The 25849-nt window shown below is 41.5% G+C and overlaps 1 protein-coding gene across 5 annotated transcripts; it reads right to left on the bottom strand.

Moving 5' to 3' along the window:
* Positions 1-480: 480 nt before the first annotated feature.
* Positions 481-25849, bottom strand: DKK3 (dickkopf WNT signaling pathway inhibitor 3). Of its 5 annotated transcripts, none has more exons than XM_053391076.1 (8): positions 25551-25849; positions 24148-24375; positions 13940-14074; positions 13080-13163; positions 6989-7081; positions 6013-6157; positions 2178-2334; positions 481-1407 (listed from the first exon to the last, which is right to left on the bottom strand). In XM_053391076.1, exons 2-8 carry the CDS (start codon positions 24349-24351, stop codon positions 1194-1196), a joined length of 1032 nt encoding a protein of 343 aa, XP_053247051.1. In that variant the 5' UTR covers positions 24352-24375; positions 25551-25849; the 3' UTR covers positions 481-1193. The 5 variants fall into 5 exon arrangements, with proteins under 5 accessions (XP_053247051.1, XP_053247058.1, XP_053247068.1 ...); XM_053391083.1 differs by lacking the exon at positions 25551-25849 and adding an exon at positions 25394-25467; XM_053391093.1 differs by lacking the exon at positions 25551-25849 and adding an exon at positions 25348-25409 and having other exon boundaries at positions 24148-24371.

The raw sequence follows: 25849 nt of genomic DNA, 5'->3' as shown, positions 1-25849 counted from the left end.
CTGTTTCCACTCTAGCCTCCAAATGCAAGAGTTCCACCTATAGTCTACTATGTGCTCAGTATTATCTGTAGTGGTTTTATTTGAAATAGGGCTGCCAGAAATCCAGATTTTCCTGGACATTACCAGGATTTCAAAGGCAGAATTCACATCTGAGGAAAATTTCTGAAAGGTGGTGCTTTGTCCTGGATCTTAGGCAAGTCAATAGAAAAATCACATTTTTCTGGCATTTTTGTAACCAAAAACCTTAACAACTTTGGGGTCTTCCTAAAGTTTAAAAGTTCTCACAATAGGTTTAGGATAAATTACTTGTGAAGTTTGGACCTGGTGGTTCTTAGCATTATTCAGGGAGGGGCTTGACTGCTGGAGCAGGTGAGCCTATTAGTCATATCACCAGGTAAGGGCTGAAATAGATGACACTAGGAGAGGGGCTCATTACTAGATTGTGCCCATTAATAGGGAAGATAGTAGGATCCATATGACTTTTTTCAAATCATACTGCTTTATTGTAAGTGCTCAATAGCAAATATGCATTTTATATAAAACATACATGCCTTCTAGAACTTGCTTCTAGGATGGGATAAAATAGCCATCTAGAGGAATGATTACTATCCTTTTGATGTTATAGTTTCAGATCTTTGTTAGAGATGTTTACTAATTATTGCTAAATTACATGCCACACTGACTTTTCTCATCCTTTATACCTCATTTTAAAATCTTAAGTCCCTGTAGTTGCTGTTTTTAAAAAATGCACAGTTACAGCAGTGTCGTTGGTTATATTTTAAAAGACTGAATAAAAACAATGCCCAGTCTAAAAATCAAGAAGGCTCTTGACAAATTTTGAAAAACAAGCAACATATACATAAAATGCAGAGCTCAAACCACCACCAATAATCATAAATAGACTTAAATTAATCTATCCATCAACAAGTTCAAATCATGCCTTGTTTAAAACTCAACCTTGTCCACAAAAGAGTCCATTGACAACTTTTGACATTATAGTGTAGAATTTGGTTTGAGCTTGAAAAGAAAACCTCATCTGATCATGCAAGGGCAGAAGAAGATAACTATGTAGAGTATACTCTCAATTATTGCACTGCTATCCAGTAGTGAAAAGGGGTGCAAGTTTAGAGTTATCAAACAAGACACTATCTAAATTGCTAGAATGGTGAGTGTGACTAACTTGCTTAACTGTTTTACATTTCATCTCCAAAAATCAGATCCAGTTTCTTTGGATCAGTTAAGTCTTCATCCAAACCTTCCTGTACTTCTGTAATCAATCTCTCTCCATAGTCACCAGGAATGTGTGAGGTTACAAAATCCAGAAGCGATATTTCATCCACTGCTAAAGGCTTCTCCTCATTTTGGGTCTTATTGAAAGAGAGTTCACACAGAGAATCACTGCTGTGCCTGTTGAGAAAGTTGTGCATTCTCTTAGATCAGTTGTACAAGTGCCTATGCAATCATGCATACAAGTGTGAGAAACCAGTTCAAAACGTAATTTGCTTCAGGCTATGAGGCATTTTAAAAGTAGCTGGAACATGTACCCTTAAAATGCTATGGTCCTGTTTGCAATTCTGTCTTGGATACATCCAAAAGTAGACCAGCGCTACTGAAAATTCTTTCCATTATCCCTGAACTCTGAAATGATAACCCTTCTTTTGCCACTGTTCAGTTAGGGTCAAAAGAAAGGCAAATCTGATATATTCATGGCATTTATGTCCTATGGAAATTAGGTTTCGGTTCTTTAATACACTTTAGCTCCACTTGAACTGAAGACAAACTTAAGTGCAATTGAAACCACAGAGGCTTGAGTTAGTCTTGAGTAATTTGTGCCCTTGATTTAAGCCTGAACAAGTAGGATTGTATTTTTAAGTTTTTTTGGAAGATGAGACCTGGTCCACCCCACAAATCAGCAGTCAAGTATTTTTGCAGTGTGCACATTCACCCCCAGCCTGGTACCCTCCATATATTTGGACTAACTCCTGTCAAGATCTGACAACTGGCCATGCTGGCAGAGACTGAGTTAAAAGCCCAGTAACATCTGGAAAGCCCCAGGGCAGGGAAGGGTTGTCGAGGAAGTCACGTGTCCAGAAAATGGGTTTATCATCAGTGAAAAATGAGGTGTGCACACACGATCTGCTCCTGCTCTTGCTGTGAAAAATAATCAATTTTCCTACCTCTGCATCTGACAGATGAATCCATGTGCACATGGGCAGCGATCGAGGGCTCCATCTGGCTCCAGCTCCCATGTAATTAGGTTAAGAAGCCTGTTTGAGGGATCATAGCAAGGCTCTCTCTCTCCAGGTAATGGGGTGCACACAGGGAACAGAAGGTCTGTAGGTTGAAATTGGAAAATCCAGTAAAACATCTGATCTCTTCAGTTCACATGCAGAATATGTGCAGGTTGAATGTGTAAAATAAGGAATATATAGATACATATAAATTTGCCTAATTTTAAATATAAGACAAGCTGAGTTTGCATAGCAATGTCCTTTTCCTTCCAAAAATTCTAAGGGTTCACCTAGAAAAACTTTCTTAATTTACTTAATTAAGTTACAAGGACACAATACACTACTAATGACAAAAAGATCCACAGGAATCCTAACCCTAACCAAGATAGCACATGTATTTAGTCATATGTGCACCATCTTGTTTTCAAGGCCTTAAAACAAGCCTTTAGTGCTCTCAGTTGGAACAAAAGGCTGCATATCTCCATCCTGAAAACCAAATTCACTTATTCACATTCTTGTGATAAAGGGTGGTATTCTACTAACTCAGAAGAAATTAATACCATTAGCATACCATTAGCAGCTAGTAATCTCAACACAGCATGTCCTGCTCAAGGTATGAGCAAAAAGATAAACATGATGTCTAGGATTATTTGAAAAGAACCGATATGTTCATCTTAGGGAAATGGGAGCTAATTTGCTTAGTAACAGATATCAACGTTATCAGCATCTATTCTATGTAAGATGCTTCAATTACCTTTATCTTGTTTCTTTACAGTACCTTGTTTCATTCCATAAGAGCTGTTTGAGATCAATGCTAATCCTATTTTACAGATGGCAGAGGACTAAGAGCTAGTGGGAACACTTGCTACCAACATACCATATGGTGATAATTTGTATGGGAAATCTCTTCCTCTGACAATTTCTCTTTCATCCTGAGTGACCATGGGAAAAAAGCCACAAGACAGCAAGCTGCCCTCTGGACATCCAACGAGATCACGGCTGGGCAGGGACATGGACTCAGGTGAAAGTGTATAGGACTATGCTACCTCTCCAATTTAAGTTCAGGAAGACTTTCCCAGTGCCTAGTTCTCATTTTCATACTCTTGACAATGGGAGCTTTTCCTCAAAAGCATTGTAAAATCTCTAAAGCAGAGCCTCAAGAAACACAACCTCCCATATCAACAACCTTGCAAATACAAAGTAGACTGAAAGGAGTTTCAAGATTAAGAAAACTGCTGTTAGTTGACAGGAAATCTCACACAAATCATCCAGAGGTGTTTTTTTAAATAAAAAAAGTACTATTTTCATAGCATCATGCTCAGTTGTCAAGCACACTGCTTTACCATTTGGCCAAATTTTGTATTATACAAGATGTGCATTTTATGGATTATTCTCTGCCACGGACTTCTCCTACACATACAGATTAATATATACCAGCCTCCCTCAATCTGCTGTGCTCCAGTTGTTTTGGAGTACAACTCTTCAGCTATGTCCAAAGTAAGAGGAAGAACAAGCAAGCAAGTGGTAGGAGGCAGCTGCAGCCCAAGACAGGAAGAGAGGTAGTAAGGGAACACCCAGCTACTTCAAATGAATTCAAATCTCCAGGGCCTGATGAGCTGCATCCAAGAGTACCAAAGCAGCTTGTGGAAGTAATTTCAGTGCCTTTGTCTATTATCTTTGAGAATTCTTGGAGAATAGGTGAGGTCCCTACAGACTGGAGGTGGGCAAATGTTATCCCCATCTTCAAAAAGGGGGGAAAGGAAGACTCATGTAACTACCAACTGGTGAGCTTGACTTTGATACCAAGGAAGGTCCTAGAACAGATAATTCAACAGTCGGTTTGTGAGCATTTAGAAAAGGATGCTGTGATCACTAAGACCCAGCATGGGTTTTCTCAAAAATAAGTCATGCCAGACCAATCTGATTAGATTTTTTAATTTTTATTTTGATGGAATTGCAAACTTGGAGGATCAGGGAAATGCTGTGGACATAGTGTATCTTGATTTCAGTAAGGCTTTTGAAAAAGACTCCCATGATGTTCTCACAAGGAAGCTGGTAAAATGTGAGTTGAAAGAGAACTGTTAGGTGGATTTGTAGCTGGTTGACTGACCAAACCCAAAGAGTACTCATTAATGATTCCTCGTCATCCTAGAAAAAAGTGACAAGTGAGGTGCCACAGGGTTCTGTCCTGGGTTTGTTGTTGTCTTTAGAAATGACTTATATGAAGAAATTGAGGGGATGCTCATCTAATTTGCAGATGACACCAAACTGGGAGGGGTAGCTAATGATGCAGAAAACAGAATCGAAATTCAAAATGACCGTAACAGATTGGAGAACTGGGCACAAGCTAACAAAATGAATTTCAATAGGAACAAATGTAAGGTTCTACACTTAGGCAGGAAGAACCAGATGCACAAATATAGGATGGGGACACCTGGTTTACTAGAAGTACATGTGAAAAGGATCTAGGGGTCTTGGTGAAACACAAGCTTAACATGAGTCAATAGCAGCAAAAAAAAAAAGTTAATGCTATTCTAGGCTGCATCAACAGAAGTATAGTGTCCAGATCAAGGGAAGTAATAGTACCACTGTATTCTGCCTTACTCAGACCATACTTGGAATATTGTGTCCAATTCTGGGCACCACAAGCTGGAACATGTGCAGAGGAGGGCAACCAAGTTGATCAAGGGTCTGGAAGCTAAGTCTTATGAGGAGCGCTTGAAGAAGCCTGGAAAAGAGACTGAGAGGAGATATGACAGCCATCTTCAAATAACTTAAAGGCTGTCACATGGAGGAGGGGCATGCTTGTTTTCTCCTGCTCTGGAGGGTAGGACTCAAACCAATGGCTTCAAGTTGCAAGAAAGGAGATTCCAACTAAAGATTCAGAAAAAACTTTCTGATGGTAAGAGCTGTTCAGCAGTGGAACAGACTCCCACGAGAGGTGGGATCTCCTTCCTTGGAGGTTTTTAAACAGAGGTTGGATGGCCATCTGTCATGGATGCTTTAGCTGAGATTCCTGCATTGCAGGGGGCTGGACTAGAAGACCCTTGGGTCCTTTCCAACTCTAAGATTCTATTATTCTTGTCATCCCTAACCACTGACCATGCTGGCTGGGGCTGATGGGAATTGTAGCCCAAAGCATCTTGAACAGGGCTGTCTTAAGCATATCCAGCGCCATGGTGCAAAGATCCCTCCAGCGCCCCCAACTCCAAAGCAAGGGAGGTGGAGGAGGAAAATGTCCTCTGCCTCCCCCACCGCCCCAATTCCTGGCATGGTGGTGGCGATCAAGCAGGAAAACTTGCTGGTGGACATGCTCTCTGGTGTCGAGGCGCCCGAGAAGGCAGCCCAGGAAGGCTGCACGCCGCCTTTCGCCAGAAAGCAGGAGGAGGACAACGACCGGGAGCAGGGCCATCTTTAGCAGATGCAGCAGCTTCCATCCTAAGCCTCTGTGGGGATCGCTCTCCTCCTGTGGAGGCTTGGGAAAGAAGTTGCACACCCGCCAGCCATATAGTTGGTGGGGTGCAGCTGGCGGGTGTGCAGGGAAAGGGGAGGCTGCCGGCAAGCCGTGCAGCTCCCCCACTCGCTAGGGTGCCCCTGAGAGGCCAGCGCCCTGGCGCAACGAACCACTAAGACCAATGGGAAAGACGGCTCTGAACTTGAAAGTTGGTAAAGAGCAATATACAGTGGAAATTCAAGCTCACACACTGAAGTAGTTTCTTGCTTGGCCTCTCGTGCAAGGGAAAGAATAGGAACAACAGCAGAAAGTGATGTAGTGGCTGACCTTTTGAAAATGCACAACACATTCCAGGATTGCAGTCTTTCTGGTTTTCACAAATCGTTCCATTTTCTCCTTTTGAGGCAGCTTTCACGCACTCACCCCAGACACAGAGTTGATGTCCACAACACTCCACATCTCGAGAGCATTGCTTAGGAAAGAAAAATAAACACACACATGCTGAATTGGTTCTTAATCACCATGGGACACACAACATCATAAAGACAGTCAATATAACCTGGCTACAGTAACTTGCATCGGGAATGAACGTCTTCATAGACCTGCATTAAACAATCCCACTGACCTAAATTCTGAAAGTCCACATTATCACTGCATCAGTAATTCTGTAACAGCTTAAAATAAAAACATGGCGCATTGCCTAAGAAACACACCAACACAAACCACAAAGAAAAAACAGATATAGTGGGGTGACTTGCTCCTGATCAAAATGCAGCTAAGTCTGGATTACTGTAATGTGCTCTGTGTGGGACGGTTCTTGAATACTTTTTGGAAGCTGGTGTAAACCAACGGCACAAGCTAGGTTTTTTTTAAAAATCCAAAAGTAAAGGGGATAAAGGACACCTCTGTAAAGTACCCTATTATAGTTTATATGAATAAACCTATTTTGACTATTAGTTTAAAGGTTGGACTTAAATGTAGAATTCTGCTCCTGTGAAAAATCCGGTTATGTTTTTCTACCATGCTGAACAGGGTATTTCCTGTCATTACATTTAATTACATATAAACAATTAAAACCACATGTTTCTAATTTAAGTTGAGAGCTCAGCAGGCATTTCATCAATACTTTACCACCTTCACTCTGGTTTTCTTGTACTTAAAATAAATAGGGCCTGGACTCTACCAGTCCCTATTATTCACATTACCTAGGCATCACACAATCAACATAGTTCCGTTATATAACTTCAGCCTGCCTGCCAAGTTAAGAAGAGCTAGATGAGGGGAAGGGGGATGCAATGCTCACAGTGTGTTGAGTTTTGCAAACATGACACCGGTACTCCAAGCCAGAGAATTCACAGTATTTTCCTGTCTCACAGTCCTCATCAATAATGCACTCCTGAGAAAAGAAATGACATACCTTTGGTAAGTATAGAAGAAATAGTTTCTGCGATAACATCATATGCAGCTAAGATTTACTAGTAGCAGACTGGGACACTGCGGTCCTACACATTGCTTTGTGCAAAGCTATGTGGTCAACCTATTACTTGAAAGTAAAGAATATCCTTTTGCAATCACATACAGTACATGCAGAGTTTTGCCAAACTTTGTCCCACGTCACAGAAAACAGCAAAACAATTCTGTGTTGACCTCCCTGGATGCACTCATTCAGTAACACTAGATCAATATATTGTCAGGTCATATCAAAGAGCTGCTACAAATGGTACATAGGAGTCCAACATCTTACATAGCAGTAAGTAAAAAAGTGATGGACGTATTTCAGGCTGAACTGGATTCCTAGCTGGATTCCTTTCATCAGTTTCTCAAAAGAGTACATGACTTCCCCAAAAGGTTGAACGCAAGATTTTATTGCAAAGCAGTTTATTGCGTGTTTAAATTTGACATCTTCCTTGTTTTCTAGGCTTGGGGAAGATTTCAGTTTCAAACATTTTCAAAAAAAACTAGCAGCCAGCACACTGAAGGATTAATATCTTAGAAATATTGCCATGGACCTCATCAGATGTATTCTAGCTTAAATACTTTCCAAGTACTTTTGCAGACAGTATAAGCTGCGGAATGATGTGGAAAAAGGCAAAGAGCCACTTATACCACTGTAATTATATAAATGGTTATAGTGCTATACCAAGAAGAATGCTGAAATCGTGAATCATAAGAATGCTTCCTCCTCATTTCTTGGCTATGTAGTTGGCACCTTACTGACTTATAAGTCATGCTGACTATGGAAATCAATGGACTTAAATTACTTGAGACCATTGACTTCAATGGGTCTACCCAAAATACACTTAATGTTCCATATCACTCTTAGAGTACAGAGCTGTGATTAACAGGAGAGTGCCTAAATTAGGCTTGATACAACTAATATTTTAACAACTCACTGTATTAAAATAGAACCACTCTTTGCTGTAGGGGTCACTGGGCCAGTGTGTGCATTTTGAATTTTAAGAAAGTGTTGTGGGTACCAGCCACAAATGGCCGCCATGGAGGGGCACTGCATGACACAAAGTGGTTGCCGTGGTAGCATGACATAACAAAAGGCATACACCCCTCCATTAGCCATCCCCCAATCAATGGGAAAAAACACCTGCATCTAGGACTGCCAACAGGATTTCCTGGGGGAGGTACACTGTATGTGGATTGGGCCTCCTACACTCTCATCCCCACCCCTCACAATCTATTGGCAAGAGCTGCTGCTTATGTACCTATATTTACTTAGCCTAGCCTACCTCACAGGGCTGTTGCAAAGATAAAGGGGGGGAAGGGAGGATAATGTAACACAACCTTGAGCTCCTGTGTGCGGTGGGCAGCAAGGTAGAAACATATAATATCATTCACAGATAATGTTGAGAAAGCAAGAAAAGCAGTTTTCTTGCTTTAACAGCATTGTTTCATTGTCTCAACAAATAGTATTTCATTGTCTGACTCAGTCCCTTTGTATCTGCGGTGGGCAGACTGTGGTATAGTTTAATCTCAAAAAAAGAAAAGAAAGAAAAGAAAAAGAAAGAAAGAAAGCTTGAAGTTCCAAAACAAGTTAGTTGTCAAGAACTGCCAACTTTCCACACTGATTACAAGTCATGCTTCGTTAGAGAGGCCTCTTAATTTTAAAATATAAGAAGGCAGGGAACCCCCTTTGAGTTTGTCAACAACCTTCAGAATAAGTCCTGATTCTGAGCAGCTAAACTCACCTAATATTAGAAGCTTGTTTAAATGGGTCTCAGATTCCAAGAGCAGCAACTTTGGCCTCAAGAACCCAGAATTCAAGACTTACCAGTCACAATGGATTGTACACTCTTCTTATGCTAGGTGGAATTGTGTTTTCAAAGGCTCTCTTTTATGAGGAAAAGAACACTTGTGTAATTCTATGAAATAGACTGCATTAAATTCTGATAAGCTATATAAGCTGCCTATAAGGAAGTCAACATGAAAGCATTTCACAAGCGCTTGAGACTTTGACTAACAAGACTTGAGGTCAACTCAGCCAGAAAACTCAGTTTCCCTCACTGGCACCCAGGCTGTTTCCTTTTGCATTATCTTGTACAAAAATAAATTGTAAATTGCACCAAAACTTTGTATGTAACCTTCATCTACCTCAGGTCTGCTTTTGCTACTATATAAAGTAACTTTTAGAAAATACTTGAAGAGCTGCAAATAGACAAATGTCTTCTATAGTGCATGCAGCTTCTCTATGCCAACAGCTTATTTAAAGCTATGATAGGTATCCATGGGAAATCTGACTTGGAGAGTCAGAGATCAGGGAGAGATGGGGAGAGGGCTGACCATAAGTTTATGTTTTTATTCATTCAGGTTTTACATAATTTTATTAACGTTTGCATAAATTCCATTTCATTTTAGTATTTCTTTAAAGTGGGACTTTTTAAAAAAGGGTCATTCTGCACTATGCCAGAGAAGCTCAGCACTTTCAGGCTTGTCTATATTTATTTTTACGTATGTGGGTCAGAATTACCTTCTACTGATGTTACCTTGTGTCATGCAAGAAGGATTCATACAGAGCCACCTTACATAACTAATTTTTAATACGTTGTGACTTAAAGGTCTGGCCTACATTATCTTCTGTTGTTGCAAGCTGCATCAGAACTTTCCATGACTCACCACTGAGCTGTGCTTATGAAACACTCTTTCTAAAAAGCAAACTGTCTCTCAAGTAGTGTTATGGAGCATTCTGGAAAACTGTGGGAGAATTTGTTCTCTCCTTTGAACATTAGAAGCGCTTAGTGTTCCAGGGACAGATGAAGGCACTGCATATGCAAGATCTGTCAGACTGCATTCTTGGTATTCAATAATACTTTGGGTCCAGGCTAACTGAAACATCAACTACCCAAGAAAACCTGGTCATTTTCTACTGGTCTTGCAACTTCTATGGCAGGGATGGGAAATGCATGGCCCTCTGGATGTTGTTGCACTCCAAGTCCCATCTGTTCCAGCAACAATGGGCAAAAGCCAGTGATGATATGAATTCAACATCTGGAGGGCCATAGGTTCACCTTTTTTCCACTGGAATGTTTCCAAGTGCAACAGAACTACCATGCAGATTTTTGTCATGAATTATTTTGACAGGACGAAGGAAAAGCTCAGATCCGCAGTGAATAAAATATTGGTTTGATGGCAGTATTCTTCTGGATCGCCTTCCTGACAACAGCTAGCAGTGACTCAGCCTTCCAGAAAGCTCAAACAAACACTCATTAGCAAAAGATGCTGAAAAAAACCCTTGAAAGTCTTAATCAGAAAAAGGGAACAAATAAGATTTTATCTAGCTGACATAAAAAGCTTAACTTTATCCAAGTGGTTCCAGTTTATATTAGTCATTCCTCTACGCTTCTTTCTCATGCACTCACTGGATTCAGCTGGACTGAGAGGAGAGGATAACACAAACACACACACACAGCCTAGTTCACCCCCATCAGCATTTACTTATTGTGCATTCATGGACCTGATCCATGTGTGGTGTGGGAGCTTCTTATTTAGGGCAATGAGATTTGATAAGAGTTCCCTCTGAAGTTCATTTATTGCACTGGGTCTACTCTGGGCTTGACTTAGTTGGCTATCACCTATATGCTTTAAAATTTCTACTGTGTTTTCATGGTTTGGTTCTGTTTTATATTGATTTGTTTTAGTTGATTACCAGTCCCCCTTGGAGTGAACTACTGCAGGCTAGGGCATTTTAACAAATTAACAAACCAAACAACCTATAACTCAATTTAGAGTGCCAGCATTCTTTTTGATGGGCTATAGCAGCTGCAGGTTGCAATATTGTTTACACCTGCTGATTTGATTTGGGATCAGCAATAAGCAGCAAATGATGAGTACATGGAAACTGAAGTGTCATCTTCCCACATCCATCTCCATCACATCATGAATATACTGCATGAGCCAAGAGCTTCCAGCACTTCTGTATCATCCCACTCACATACCCTCAGTTTATACCCATAAATTTTCAAAAGCGGGTGACATTTTATACTTTCCCCACCCTTTAACACTGGACAGAGACAATGCTTTCCAAAAGGCTGAAGACTCGTAGGTAAGAGTGCAGACACAGAGGCTATGGGACTTTGCTTCTTAGTGCACCTCTTCTGGGGAATTTCTTCAAAAGCAATTCTAGTAACTTACATTCCCAAAGACAAGGCCTTGCAACTAGGGGGCTAATGTTTTATATTGTCCAGTATATGTTAGGACTTGAAGCAAGGAACAGGTGCCCAGCAGCCTAGCTTTATACATTCAGATGCTTAGCATACAACAAAAGAGGGTTTTTCTCAGACTTCTGGTAAGTTTCTTCAACCCAATACCAATTGACTAAGGAATGACACGCACCAACATTTAAAGCACAGATTTAATTGTTTTACCTGCTGGCTCTTTATTCTTGTTGCTTTTTAGAATTATCATATTTTAATATTCTTTTATTAGCTGCCTTGCACTTATGTAGGGTAATATGTAATTTAAGTATTTTAAATAAAGTATATTTACTAGTAACGCCAGTATATAAGCCTGCACCATCTTCAAGGCTGCATCATCACTTATTGCTATCAATTATCTTTTGAGGCTTTCCAATATTTGTTTCAGAATTCCTCTGATCAAAAACAAAACAAACATGGATTATGATCCACAATTTCAAAGCAAGAAAAGCTCTATAAAATTAAAAGTATACATTGCTCCAGACTGAAAATATGAGAAATTATTTTAAACTTTGTCAATATTAAATGTAGGTTTAAGAAAATACCCAAGTGGCACCACAATGGATAGCCACAATTTATTCAGCTCCATCAGCTCACAGCTCAAGTTCATAAAACTCTTGGATGAAAGCCTAATATCCATCTTAGTGCCATCAATCACAGCTGAAATCTGAGTAAGGAAGAGTTGGTCTGTGTATGTAAATGGCGCCTCTTCAACAACACAGCACCTTCCAAGAACTGGACTCTGGTGCCAGTACTGGCAAAAAGCCCAGTTCCTGTTCTAGGGACTAGGAATAGATATTTTCACTTGGGGGCCAGAAAGGACATCAGCTGAGCTGTCACCAAAATGGGAGTGTGAAATATGCTCTTTTGTGAGGGGAGTTCTAAAATAAGGCTTTGCTTCTATTATCTTTGTGTCCATGTTATTTAAAGTAACATTTTAAAAGCTATATGGACTTCAAACGGCTTTTCTTCTAAAAGCACGAGACGTGGGCAGTTTTTTCAACCGCTGTATTTAATGTCAGCTAGAATTTTACCTACTAATAGCAAAGCAAGTCAGAGGAGGGAATAAGCCAAAAATCACAACAGAAGATTTGTCCTCCCCTGAATGATGCCATGGCTCAGGTATCAAGTGACCTGATGGTTTTAACTCTGGCCTAGCTAATGGGATGCACAGTGACAAATACCTTAGCAGAATGCAAGCACGGTACAACACAACCTTTGTGCAAACTGGGCAAGTCAGACTACAATGAATGCAGGATTTGCCAAAAGTTTGCATGCCATTCACACATGTTCCCGAGGCACAACATTGTCCCCACGCCACATGGAGAGACATGGTAGAAACAAGCACTTGAACCTTGTCTCTAGCATGAGGCACATTATTTACTTCAGTTCTCTGCATGAGGCACACAGCAGTCTATAAATATGAATCACTGAAACAATGGACCATCCATCAACCCTAACAGTTTAGCCATTGGGCGCTATCCAACTGAACAGTTCCACTACTTTGGGCTCTGCACTGGAACTTCTTCTCCCCGCCCCCCATTCCTGCTCTGGAGGAGTGAGAGAACCACCAGGGTTTTTTTGTGGGGGCAGGGAGACAAGAGGAATGGATACTGCCCATTATATACAGTGCTGAACATCTTTGTAAAGTTAGGAGTTTGTCTTCACTTTTCAAAAGCAGAAGTCACTTACATGATTCCTTTTGCTCTCTCCTTCCCGTATTGATGTAATAATAGTTTCAGAATAGCTAGTCGATCCAGTCTTGTTATCTGTGGCCTAATATTGCAAATAAACACAGTACATTAAATCAATATTTTAAATTCATTTCAGTTAAACAGAGATATGGGGTGTTTCTAATCCCCATGTATTAATCCCTATTTTTTTAAAAATACCCATTATTTTGAACTATCATCAAGGAAATGATACAAATGAAAGATATGAGGGGCGCACATTTTTTAAAAAAGAAAGCATGAAATTTACTCCTTACTATGTAAAAATATTTGGAGTGCTTTGTTCACCAAACATGCAACAGAAATGGAGGGCAGTGTTGCAGTCCAAGGCTGTAACCATTGTAGGTGCATCTCTAGACTACTTTTCACAGACCTCAAGGCGAGTCAAAAGGAGGCTACCAATGTAACTCTATGCATACTTACTTGGGAGTAAGCCCGACTGAACACAATCACACTTATTCCAAGTAGACTTGCATAGGGTTATACTGTAATAATACATTTCTGCGCAGCTTGTCTACACCCAGCTCCTTCAAACTAAATATGCCTTTTTCAATGCCTTGACAATTTCCCTTCCATATACGTTGGCTCAGACCACTGAAGCTTTTATAGGCAATAAGCCAACACCTTGGCCTGGGCCCAGATATTGGAAATGGACAAAAGTTACTTTACTATATTGTTAGCACATGGGCAGCATGATTCTGCCAGCGGCTGTAAACTTTCAACCAGCCTTCCAGGGGCAGTACAGTGCAAAAGGTATTATAGAAATCCAATTGTTACCACGGCACAGACAATACAAATTACAGACAAAATGCAGCTCTTTACCTTATTAATTTCTTGGTGACTATGTATGGTTTTATTTCCAATTTTTGTATCTGTGTCCGATTCATTGTGGTAGTTGGCAGGTAGCTTCTCAAAGTCAACTTCTATCCTTTTAGAACCTTCTTCCTCTGCCTCCATCTAGCAAAATCATGATCAAAACAAGTAATAAATACTAGACAGCATCTAAAACAATTATTAATTATAGGCACCACTCAACAAATTATGTATATTATTGGAGACTCTACATTCTGCCTACATCAATGTGACCTGGCCCCGATCCCATAACTGTCCAGAAAACAAAGTAACTCCCACTAAAAAAATAGCCTTCAAAGAGGGCAAGGACACAGTTATTTGCAAAAATAATATCCATGACAGACAGCCACAGACAATCAGCTCCAAGGACTGTGAGTACTAACTTGAACAATCAATTAGCTTCAAGGACTGACAGCTGACTCCCAAGAGTTACTCTCAGAATGCTGACCATTGACAGCAGCAGCCATGTCCAAACCTGGCCAGCAGCATCAATGCTCCCCACACTGCTGTAATTTTACTTGCCTTCAGAGCAAACAAAGTAGTCTTCTGGTCTTTGCATGCCCTGAAATGGACCTGAAATGCAGGGTTGGGGGTGAGGGATTTCTTGTTTACTTATCTGATTGGCACACACTGTGGGTCTTAAGCTAGCTAGTCTCTGGGTCCGACAGGTTTGCATGCCCTGAAAGAGTTTTGCAACTAATCTCTGACTGTTCAAACATGGTGGTTCATTTTGATGGCTGAAGCAGGCTGTCAAGTTTGCTGAATCTTCATTCTAGGAAAAGCTACACCTGTACATCTGCCTCCCCTGCAGCTTTAAAAGCACAAGAACCCTGTGTGGAGAAAATGTGCTAATCACAATCTGAACACTGGGAGCAAGTCCTACTGCATTCAGCAGGGCTAGATTCTAAGTAAACATGCACCGGACTAGAACTGAGTATTGCAAAATAATTTCCTTCCTAAAGACAATGTTTGCTGCCTTTTCCATAGGAACGATGTATTATTCCTGCATGTAATGACTAATTATATTGTGTTGATTAACAAAACCCTATGCATTCTACTCTGAGGTAAGTCCTGTGGGGCTTACTTTCATGTCAGCATGCACAGGACTGCAGCCTTGCAGGACTTCAACTACCAATAGCTCTGCTTCTTGTTATCCCTGACTCTGACTCTGCATATGGTTGTCTGCTTTGTCCTCCACACCACCAGCCACCACTGGCTAATACTACAGGTGGGCGGCTCACAGCATATATCAAAACATACAAAAACATCAAACATTAAACATGTCCTGATACAGGGATGCCTTCAGATGTCTTCTAAAAGTCAGATAGTTGTTTATTTCCTTGACACTTGAAGGGAGGGTGTTCCACAGGGCGGGCACCACTACCGAGAAGGCCCTCTGCCTGGTTCCCTGTAATGTCGCTTCTTGCAGTGAGGCAACCAACAGAAGACCCGAAGAAAAGGACCTCAGTGTCCGGGCAGAATGATGGAGGAGGAGATGCTCCTTCAGGTATACTGAACCAAGACCCTTTAGGGCTTTAAAGGTCAGCACCAACACTTGAATTGTGCTCACTGGGAGCCAGTGAAGATACTTTAGGACTGGTGTTACATGGTCCAGGCAGCCACTCCCATTCACCAGTCTAGCTGCTACATTCTGTATTAGTTTTAGTTTCCAGGTCACCTTCAAAGGTATCCCCACATAGAGCGCATTGCAGTGGTCCAAGTGGGAGATAACCAGAGCATGCACCACTTCGGCGAGACAGTCTGCAGGCAGGTAGCGTCTCAGCCAGCATACCAGGTGGAGCTGGTACACAGCTCTCCTGGACACAGAATTGACCTGTGCCTCCATGGACAGCTGTGAGTCCAAAATGACTCCCAGGCTGCGCACCTGGTCCTTCAGGGGCACAGTTACCCTATTCATGACCAGGGAGTTCCCCCCACCTGCCTGCCCTCTGTCCCCCAAAAACAGTCTTGTCAGGATTCAAGCTCAATCTGTTAACCACCAACCATCCTCCAACCGCCTCCAGGCAGTTAAGCAACCGAATTGTGCCACCAATAGGAATCCATTGCAGATTTAAACATAACCTACTGTGTAGCCTTTGGAATTAGAAAATTAAGTATGAATTATACATGGCTTTAGGAACATAACCCCTGCACAAGTTGAGGGCTTACTGTAAACGCAAAGTTATCTAGTCCCATTTGGGTATTTGATGTGTGCTAGAGTGTGTGGTATACAGATATAAAATGTAACGTAATACTTCTCCTGTCCAGCCAAACCTAGAAATGCTGCAATTTATAAAAATGTTCATGTGACAATTTTTTTCCAGAGAAGGAAAAAGACAGACACACCCATTCATGGGAAAGAAAAGGAAAGAGAGACAAACAGAATTAGTTCACTGATAAGAGATTGTAAAGACTACTGCACTGAAAGTTCTCTTTTCCTTTGTTTGCTACTATTTCGTTTGACGGAGAAGTCAGTTTGCTGTGCTTTTGTTATCGCTTGTTAAGGGAAGAGAGTAATCCACCCCTCCTCTTCAATTATTTGCCTATTCCTGTACTTCCCAAGATAGATGTTTGAACTGTCCTAACACATTAGAACTATGGAACTAAGAAACTGTGTTATGTTTGCTTTGAGCAAACAGAAGGCAAACCTATAATCAGGCTAGAGCAGATGGCTAAATGCATTCTCAAGTCAACTTCACCACCCACCCATATTGTAATCTAGAACCAGCCCAGTCATTAGGCAGGGTGAGGTGCTGCCTCAGCTGGCAGAAGTACCTCAGGTGGCATCCCCATGGGTACCCTGCCTGTCCTGCTGCCTCCACCAGTGGTGCATGTTTTTGGCAAAATCTTGACCAAAATTGCACAGGATATCACCCCAGATCACTGCAATCTTGCCTGAAATTGGTGCTGATGGTGGTGGCACTTCTCCGCCAGCAGTGTATGCAACAGGGCGCAAGGTAGTGGCAGGAGCAGGTATGGTGGTGGCAGCCTCAAGTGGCAAAACAGGACATGCTACCCCTGTTGCAATCACAGATCACTCTCAGGAGGCTCCACTTGGGTCTATTCAAAAACAGGAGTTGGGACTTGTGAACAAGCTTTTTATATTATTTGTGGTAGGAACCACAGGTAAGATTAGAAGTGTGAGAAATTCAATATTCATTCCCACTTCATGAATAAACAGTTTAGCCATGTCCTCTTATTCCGCTGTCAGTGTACTCATGGTGATAGATCAGGACCAGTTTAACCTATTACAAGGGTCCAGAATTCAGGGCAAGGAGATGTTCACATAACCAGGTATCAGGTCTTAACACAAACAGTATGCCAATCCATAAGAGTTTATTGGCAGCACAGATTATTACTGAACATATTAAGGATGGAATTCAACATACTACTAAGGAGACCATTCCATCAGTGCAACTGGTTCCTGTTTGCCCAATGGAGTGAAAGCCCTTCTCCTTCTACTGTGTGCAGTTCTGAAGATTTACAAGACCATCCAGAGCAGTTTTGGGGGAGGAGGTACACAGGTGGAGAGGGGGAAAGCCCTGTTATGATAGTGGGATTCCTTGCTCTGGCTTCAGATAGCAGAATGGGCTAACTGGGTTGGCTCTTATTTTCCAAATAAGAGCCAAACTATACTCATGAATAAACACTCCCATCTTCCCATGTGCATAAGTACACTGCTCAGTTCTTCAGCACAAAGGACACAGACTCTGTTCGGGGTTGCAGCAATTTTAACAATGTATGTCACATGTTCAACTTTAGGGAAAGCATGTGATGTGTTATAAATCAGAATTGTAGACTTGGGTGGACATTGTTTATATTCCTTACCAACTCTCCTTTCCATTAACTACTATCACTTACATTCTTGTGTGCTGAAATATCCAAAACCAAGCTACAGTGTTATGGAAAAAGGAAAAGTGTTCTTACTGTGTAAACCTAATACACTGAAGGATCATATGATGGAAATTCTGGCATATGTGGAATGATACTTAGCTGTTCCTACATTACAGGAAACTCTTCCTAGAGGTCTGTTTTCCACTGAAATGGGAGTTCACACATTGTAAAGAAAAGTATTTAGCAGGGGCCTAATCACATCCAGAATATATTAAGTGCAGGCAACAAAATCATTTCTTTTCATCTGCTGTAAGACACATCTTTGAATTAAAGGTGTAGTTTGTCACACAGCAGAAGACACATCTTTGACATAAGAATAATTTTAGTGCTCTGTTCTACTAACAACCTATCTGACAGATCATTGCAAAGGGCTGTTAATATACCAGTTTCTGTAATTATTATTACATTTTCAGTCTTCCCATAAAATAAGTTCCCTGGTGACATAAGCAAAATAGGATTAAAACAATTGAAAAATGGAAACAAACACAAAGGACAGAGCCAGCAGAGACTGCCATCCACAGTCAAATCACTTAAGAGTGCCAACAAAGCTTTGTAAGGAATACAAATGATGTAATCTACTCAGCATCCTATTCTAAAATAAGCTCCCAAACCCTCTGGACCAAGACAGTTACTTTCTAGTACTCTCTCTCAGGTACCCTCCTTTTGCTCCCTGTGCATGTCTTAAGCTTTAACACCTTGCACAAATTAGCTAACACAACACTCCAAGATACCTTCAGCTATACAATGGATGGAAAGCCAGAATTAAGTTTGAATCAGATGCTCATTGTGATACAAAAGTCTTTTAATGAATCCACAGAAGCTACTGAAGATCTGTAGGTATCTGGATTTAATAACGATTCAGATATGGATGGACAAACTATAGCTTTAACCCAGACAAAACAGAAGCATTATTGGTCAGTAGAACAGAAGATCAGGAAACAAAGGCTCAGACTGTATTGCATGCGATTGCACTTTCCTTGAAGACTCAGAAACAGAGTCTGGGTATCCTCCTGAATCCATCTCTAAGCCTGGATATGCAGGTCCCGGTGGTAACCAGGAATTATTCTGCATAAATTGAAACTGGTGTGCCAATTATACCCATTACTAGATTTGTCAGATCATCTTCTTACATTTTACTACAAAATGCTAAATATGGGGCTCCCTTTGAAAACTGTTCAGAAACCTCAGCTATCGGAAGCGTGTGACTCCCGTGTTATAACTGCCTTCACTGACTTCCAATGTGTTTAGGAGCACAATTCAAAGTGTTGGCCATCTTGCCTACAAATCGATCTATAGCTTAGAATCGGATTACTTTAAAAGACCATATTCTCTCATATGAACCTGCCTGGAGTTTGTTATTTTCCGGAGTGGTCCTTCTCTCAGTCCCTCCAGTATTCGAGGCACATATATATTATGTATTGTGGCTGGTTTTGTTGTCAGTTGCCCTGTGTGGCATGTAAGCATCTGTATAGGATAGGATATAAATAAATTTGGCAGCAGAATGAGGAAAGGGCCTTCTCAATAACTGAACCCAAGCAGCAGGGCTTCCTCTATGGAGAGGTCTGCTTAGTCTCTTTGACTTTCTGTTATCAAGGCTTTTGGCCTGTGGGCTGACTTTATTTATGGCCTGCCTTAATATTTTAATGTGGCCTTGTTAGTGTCATTGATTTATTTTACTGATAATGAATGGATTGGCACCCAACAACAACAAATTTTTATATTTTATTGTGGAGCAATTATTTTCAATATGGGTTTGTTTCATTACTCATTTTAAAGAAAGGCATTATTTACTCACAATGTGTAAACCTACTTTTAGGCTTTTATTTGGACAGCTGAAGTCTCATTTCAAAGCAAACTGACACAGCTATCCAGTAACTAAAGTATGGGGTTATAACTTGCATGAACTAGCAATTCAGCAATTAAACTGAGATTGGGATTAAGTCCAAGGCCAAATGTAATTAGAAACTGTCTAATCAGACTGTCTTTTTGTGTGTAAATACGGTAGATTTTTCTTGGTTTTACAATTTCAAATTCAACAATTGTTTTCCATCAAAAAAAAGAGAATGAGAAATACAAAATATACAACATGGAATATAAGAACGAAAACAAAAAACATCTTTTCAGAAGTTCTCTTTAACCTCCTGACTTCCTTCCATTTCCTTTCCTGGTTCTCATACACACACACACACACACACACACACACACACACTATATCAACAGAAAGTTAAGAAGCATAGAAACCTATAGCTTTTTCAAGAATGGACCCAGAAGTGTTACAAAGGCAGAACTTTAAAACCAAATATAGTAGTCAGATTTAAATTTATATCAATATAATTTAATCATTCCCATGTTAACAAGAGCCCTCTTAAATGTATGTGTTAGGAAGGAGATAAAAGTTTTTACTTAGAGAAGGACCATTATTGTTCTCCTATGAAACATGAAAGAGTAGGAGGAGGACAATGATTTCCCAGATTCCTGCAGCAAAGGGAAAAGCTGTAACCAGTGCTTCAGTTGTCAACACATTTCTGGAAGGCAAGCCCACTGATGACATTGTCATTTAGTTCAAAGTGCTGGAGGGTGCCAATAACAGAAAACAAGGCAACACTGATATCTCACCAGTGTCAGTGAAGAATGTTTTAAGAGAGCTAGAAGCAGAAGGTAGAGGCAGTTTATAGGTACCATGACCTTTACAAAACAATTTTTTCTGCTATGTACTCAGTGCTTGATATACAAAACTAAGTGCCAAGGGTCAGCCTTGCCTGGACATAATTTCTTTTGATAAGAAAGATTTTTGCCTAATCCCAGACACAGAACTGTGAGCTGTTCCCATCTACCCAGAGAGACAAGGAACCTGAATAGAGTTAAAAGCATTCATCATTTCACATATCCCAAGCCTGAACTTGACACAGATTCTAGGCCAAACCTGGGCTCAAATAAGCAATGGATGTATAAGAAAGAAAGAAAGAAAGAAAGAAAGAAAGAAAGAAAGAAAGAAGGGAAATTGGGGGTGTGGTGATTATCTTCCAATCTAGAGTTTTCAGAGGAGGAAATGCAACCATGCAAGAGTAAGCTATTAAAATTCAGGATGAAGAAAAGTGCAACCATATTCATTTCAGTCTCTCAGGAAAACAAATTTGAAACAGCTGGATTACTCTCAACTATACAAACAGAAACCTTGTTCTCTCCCTCCTGCTGCTCCATTAAAACCACTGAAATTTAACTACTGGAGCCCTACAAGACAGAGACCATTAGCTTTTTCACAAAGAAGTTGCAAACATATCTTAAAAACAACAACAACTGCTGGCCAAAAAATTAAAATCTTCAAGTTCAGACAGTAAGACTTTCACCCTCTTTTCTGTCCCCTCCTCAAACACAAGCTACTTTTAAGATTTATGTTCCTCAGCACCCACCCTCACTTCTTTGGATTGTTGCCAGTGTTAAAGGTGAAGAAAAATACATCATGCGTACACAACCCTGTTAAAAAGCTTTTACTGTAACTCTTGAGAAACTGACATTTTCAAATGCAACTTTGGATACTTGTTTCCTCCGAACAAGCTTTTATTGTTAGAAGCCAAGTTATAAACAATTGAACTGATGGGTGGGCATGCAGTTTGTAGCGAATAAAAAATGCTGTGAAGCAGCAGGATAAAGGGAGGAGAGCAGGCTAAATCTGGAGAAACAGACATTATGATAATCTCTCAACAGAAGAATTATTTCTGTGCAACAGTGTACAGGATGGGGAAAGGTTCCCAAACCAGGAATCATAAACAGTGGACAATTAGCAGGGACATAAAGCAAGTATTCAATAACATCCTTTCCGGCCAATTTCCAGTACAACAAATGCACAGATTTAATACATTTGTTGGGGGAAGATGCAGAAAACACAAAATCAAGCAATGCCTTCTTTCATTTAGGGAAGTGTTTCTGTTGCAGGGTTACTACACGCAACCAGCACTAGCACTCATTTTGTCACTGGAAAAGTATGCTCTCCTGTTCCTTAGCTTATACCATAAATTGCATGTGAAATATTGTTGCATAAATGTAAACAAACATAGGAAGTTGAACTAGTGCAAACATCACTGGTAAAAAGTGAAACTAATCCCATGCCATTTGTGAACTGACTATTTCCTTGCTGTATAACTCAATCAATATATTGTCCCAAGATAAAATGGCCACCAACACCAATCAAGCCCATTCTTTCATCCTGGAAGCAAACTCCTCTGCCTCATTACGGAGACAGATTATATTTTATTTTCAGCCCAATCCTCTTCACATTTACTCAGAAGTCAGTCTCAATGTAATCAGGGTACAATCCTAGCCCCACTTACCTGGGAGCTAGCCCCATTTAATTCAAGCAGGACTTAATTCCAGGGTTGTAAAGTTAGGACTCTCACTGCAAAAAGGTAAGGTTTCTGGAGCAATAATATGGAGGTGGGTCATATCATACTCAAGACTAGATAGGTTCCAAGCAGCCATTTCTATGTTTCCCTTCAGGTCATGTATAAGTTCATTTGAGTTTGCAGCTAAGCTCCATTTATTCCTAAAGTCTTAAAAGAATACTCAACCAATTGTTTATTTTTTAAGAAATGTAATCTAAGCATACAAACTAATATCTCCACCTGAATCTAAACGAGGCTCAGATGAGCTAGCTGGGTTATTATAAAACTTAGGCAAGCATTTAAAATACTTGTAAACACATAAGCAACTTTGAGGGTCTACTGGAAGGCACACATATGAGGGGGTGGTCCTATGCTCAACAAGGCTTACTCACTAGTAACTATACTCAGGACTGTAGCTATCTCTTTCCTCCCAAAAATCTTTGTTTCCTGTAGGGAGAACATGCCCTGTAGGACATAACTATCAGTTTAAAAAAGCACTGAGCAAAATTCCTCCCTTGCATAATTCTCCCCCGCCCATGGGATGAGAATGGGATATAGTGCTACTACTATGGGATATAGAATGGGATGAGAATGGGATATAGTGCTACTACTATGGGATATAGTGCTACTATTGCCAATGTAACCTGTTCACATGAATCTTCCATATCACATTCAATGGTTCCTTAGTGTCTTTTACGCCACTCAGGAAAGCTATGGCCATTTCCTGCTATATGTAATGACGATGGTGGAAGATGTCTCTGGGTCTGGAAGGTTACTAAACCATATATGCAGAAGAAAGCATACTTAGAAGTATCCAGAACTGGAAGGTAAATGTAAAAATGCATGTGAAATGTAATAAGCCTGCCAGCATTGCTTCAAAAGCAGATCAGCCATCCACATTTGCTGATTTTATCCATCATGAAATTAGCAGGGGCAGGAGCCACATATCGGGCTGTGTAGTAGTAGTAGTGTGAAAGCACCCCAGACAACTAACTGCAGCAAATCCCTCACATTATCAAAATGTTTAATGAGGCTAGGGAACAAGGTCAAACTACACTCCCACCCTAGCATTATTGGCCAGAAGAAACATATGCAACTTCAGAGAAAGAAAAGAGGAACGGGAACAGCAGCTAATGTACTCTCCTCTGTGCAAAGTGAAAGCAGATATTTGTAGATGACAGGAATGGATGCCTAAAGCCTGCTTCTTCCAAGCTCTGCACCTGGATTCATGTGAACAATGAATAACTTATTCGTACGGTATCTGCAGTTCTCATGGTGCATGCATTTTAGAATTGTGATTAAGTGCCCTGTTCTCTCACATTCTTTCCCCCACCCCCTCTTTTGGCTCTGGCATCTACAACTTCTGTTGAAAAGTGTTACACTAGGAGACCCAGTTACTGTAAGATTCTTTGAAGCTATGCTGCCTGCAGATATTTTTAATGTCCTTCAGCAAGAACTCCTCCATCACTCACAGATGCCTTGAACAGAGAGGATGCAAGTGAAATAAATGAACTGTTGGCGCAGCAATACTGAAAGGTGGACATAGCTCAAAGCCTGTTTCCATATCCCCAATGGTTTGCATGCTCATTATCCAGACAAGTAGCTCAGGAAGAGAACCCGTACTATCTCAATGCATAGCCTGAACAGATTGGTCCAATTCCTGACAAACAAGCAAAAATCCACCAATCCACCATTTAGGGAACTCTGAACACAGTTCCCCCCATGTTTTGCCACACTCTCATTGTCCTGATCAACCCAGCTGTGGGTTTTCAAGCAAATATTTCAAACAAACTAGTTCTGTTTTGTATGTTAAAAAAAAGAAGTCACTCTGCTTAGTATTTAGGTTAACCTTCTGCCCATTTCTCATCCACAGCTGTAGTAATCGATCTGGACAGCAAGTCTCACCTCTTGGACTGCATTCCTCAACTTGTACTGTGTGTCCTCCATCAGCTCTTCTACCTCTCGGAACATTTCATTCAGACTAGCTTCATCCTTGGGAAAGTTTAGTAGTACTTCTTCAGGCTGCTCATCTCCATCTGAAGCAGGAGCTGCGTGGGCCACCCCAAAAAGGACAGCCAGCAACAGGAGCTTTGAGCCAAGCAGGAACATCCTCAGAAATGCCTCACCAACTCCCTGGAAATAAATGCCAAAAAAAGGGGGGGAGGAGCTGAACCCATTTTCATGACACAGGGAACACACACACCTTTCTTCCTAATCCTTTAATGGTGTGCAAACTACACAATGAAAACACATTTTTCTGCAAAGAATTCTGCGCACTGTAATTTAAGGGATACTGGGAAAATTTGCCAAGGGGTAAACTACAGTGCCCAGAATTCCTTGAGAGGAAAATGCGCTTTATAGGTATAGCAGGTAGGATCCAACCAAGCATAGTCAATCCTCATTGAATGGTAAATGGCTTTGGGATGCCTCATGGAAAGATTTTCATAATAATAAAGTTGTTCCCGGGGTTCTCACCTTAAAGTTTCCCCCCACCCCAAAACATTTCTGCCAACTTTGCAATTCTCCCAGGTTTGCTGGTGCTTCCCTCTTACGTGCAGGGGCTGCTGTTTTGACTGCAGAAGGAAGAGCACTTATCCTTGAACTTCAAAAACGGATATGCAGTAGAAGATTATGCCTATCGCTGGGCGTAAGTTTTCATAGACCACATACATCCCAGACCACAATAACGCGTGAAGCATTTACCAGCACCACCCCTCCTCCTCCCATCCCACCTCTTCGTTGTTTCAAGGAAAGGGTGTTTGGGCAGCCGCCTTAAGGAGGCAGCTTTAAAGAGCGAGGACGCCGTGCTCTTGTTTTATTTTAAAATTTATTTATTTGGTTTTTCAAATTATAATTTCAATTAGGACGCCGTGCTCTGAACTCTGGCGAGGGATGCCAGCAGCAATGCCCGCGCAACTGAGAAGCCCTCCGAAACACACGTTGCAGCAGCGCGACATCCTCAGACAACAGAAAGAACCCAGGTGCCTCTTATCCTGCAGGAAGATCCCACCGGGAAGAAGTGGAGGAACACGAACCCCCTTCAAGTTTCTGCAGGAGAGCTCTCCCTTCACACGTTACGGGGTGGAGAGGGAGGAGAACAACGACCTGCCTGCACGAGGGCCGTTTCCCCAGCAGCCAGCCCAGCCCAAACCTTGGACGACGACGGCGGCGAGGAGCCTACTCCTGCCCCTCTTTCCTTCCCGCTCCTGGGCGCGCGGACTCCGCTCCCGCCTAGCCCACGTCAGCGCGCGCCCAGGGCGGCCGCCTCAGCCCCGAGCCCACCGCGCGCGCCACCTCCTCCTCAATACCTGCTTCTTGCAGAGCCACAAGCCCTGAGGTAACCGCTCTCTCCCGCCTTCGCGCAACTTCAGGCCAGCGTGCACGGACCGCGGGGCGCCACAGCCGGCCTCTCTTCAGCGGGCTGCCCTGCTTGGGTGAGGGATGCTTTTCCCCACCTCCGGAGTTGGCTACTCCCGCCCGACTGCTGAGGAAGGAGACGCCAGAATCCTCCCTTCGCCCCAACAGAAGCAGGCGGCTGTGGCTCTGGCTGCTGAGCAACATTCACCGCTATTGGCTGCAGGCGAGGAAACCCAAACAGGCGCCAACA

The sequence above is a fragment of the Podarcis raffonei genome, chromosome 1, assembly GCF_027172205.1.
Source record: "Podarcis raffonei isolate rPodRaf1 chromosome 1, rPodRaf1.pri, whole genome shotgun sequence".
Lineage (NCBI taxonomy): Eukaryota > Metazoa > Chordata > Lepidosauria > Squamata > Lacertidae > Podarcis > Podarcis raffonei.
This window is presented reverse-complemented; position numbering and strand designations above follow the sequence as displayed.

What these genes read in the sequence shown, in the direction of transcription:
- DKK3 (XM_053391069.1), bottom strand. An exon ending in GAGAGAGCAAAAGGAATCAT is followed by an intron (nt 7,082 to 13,079) that starts GTAAGTGACTTC and finishes TTCTTTTCTCAG; the next exon opens with GAGTGCATTATTGATGAGGA. An exon ending in TTCATCTGTCAGATGCAGAG is followed by an intron (nt 1,408 to 2,177) that starts GTAGGAAAATTG and finishes CTTTCTCAACAG; the next exon opens with GCACAGCAGTGATTCTCTGT.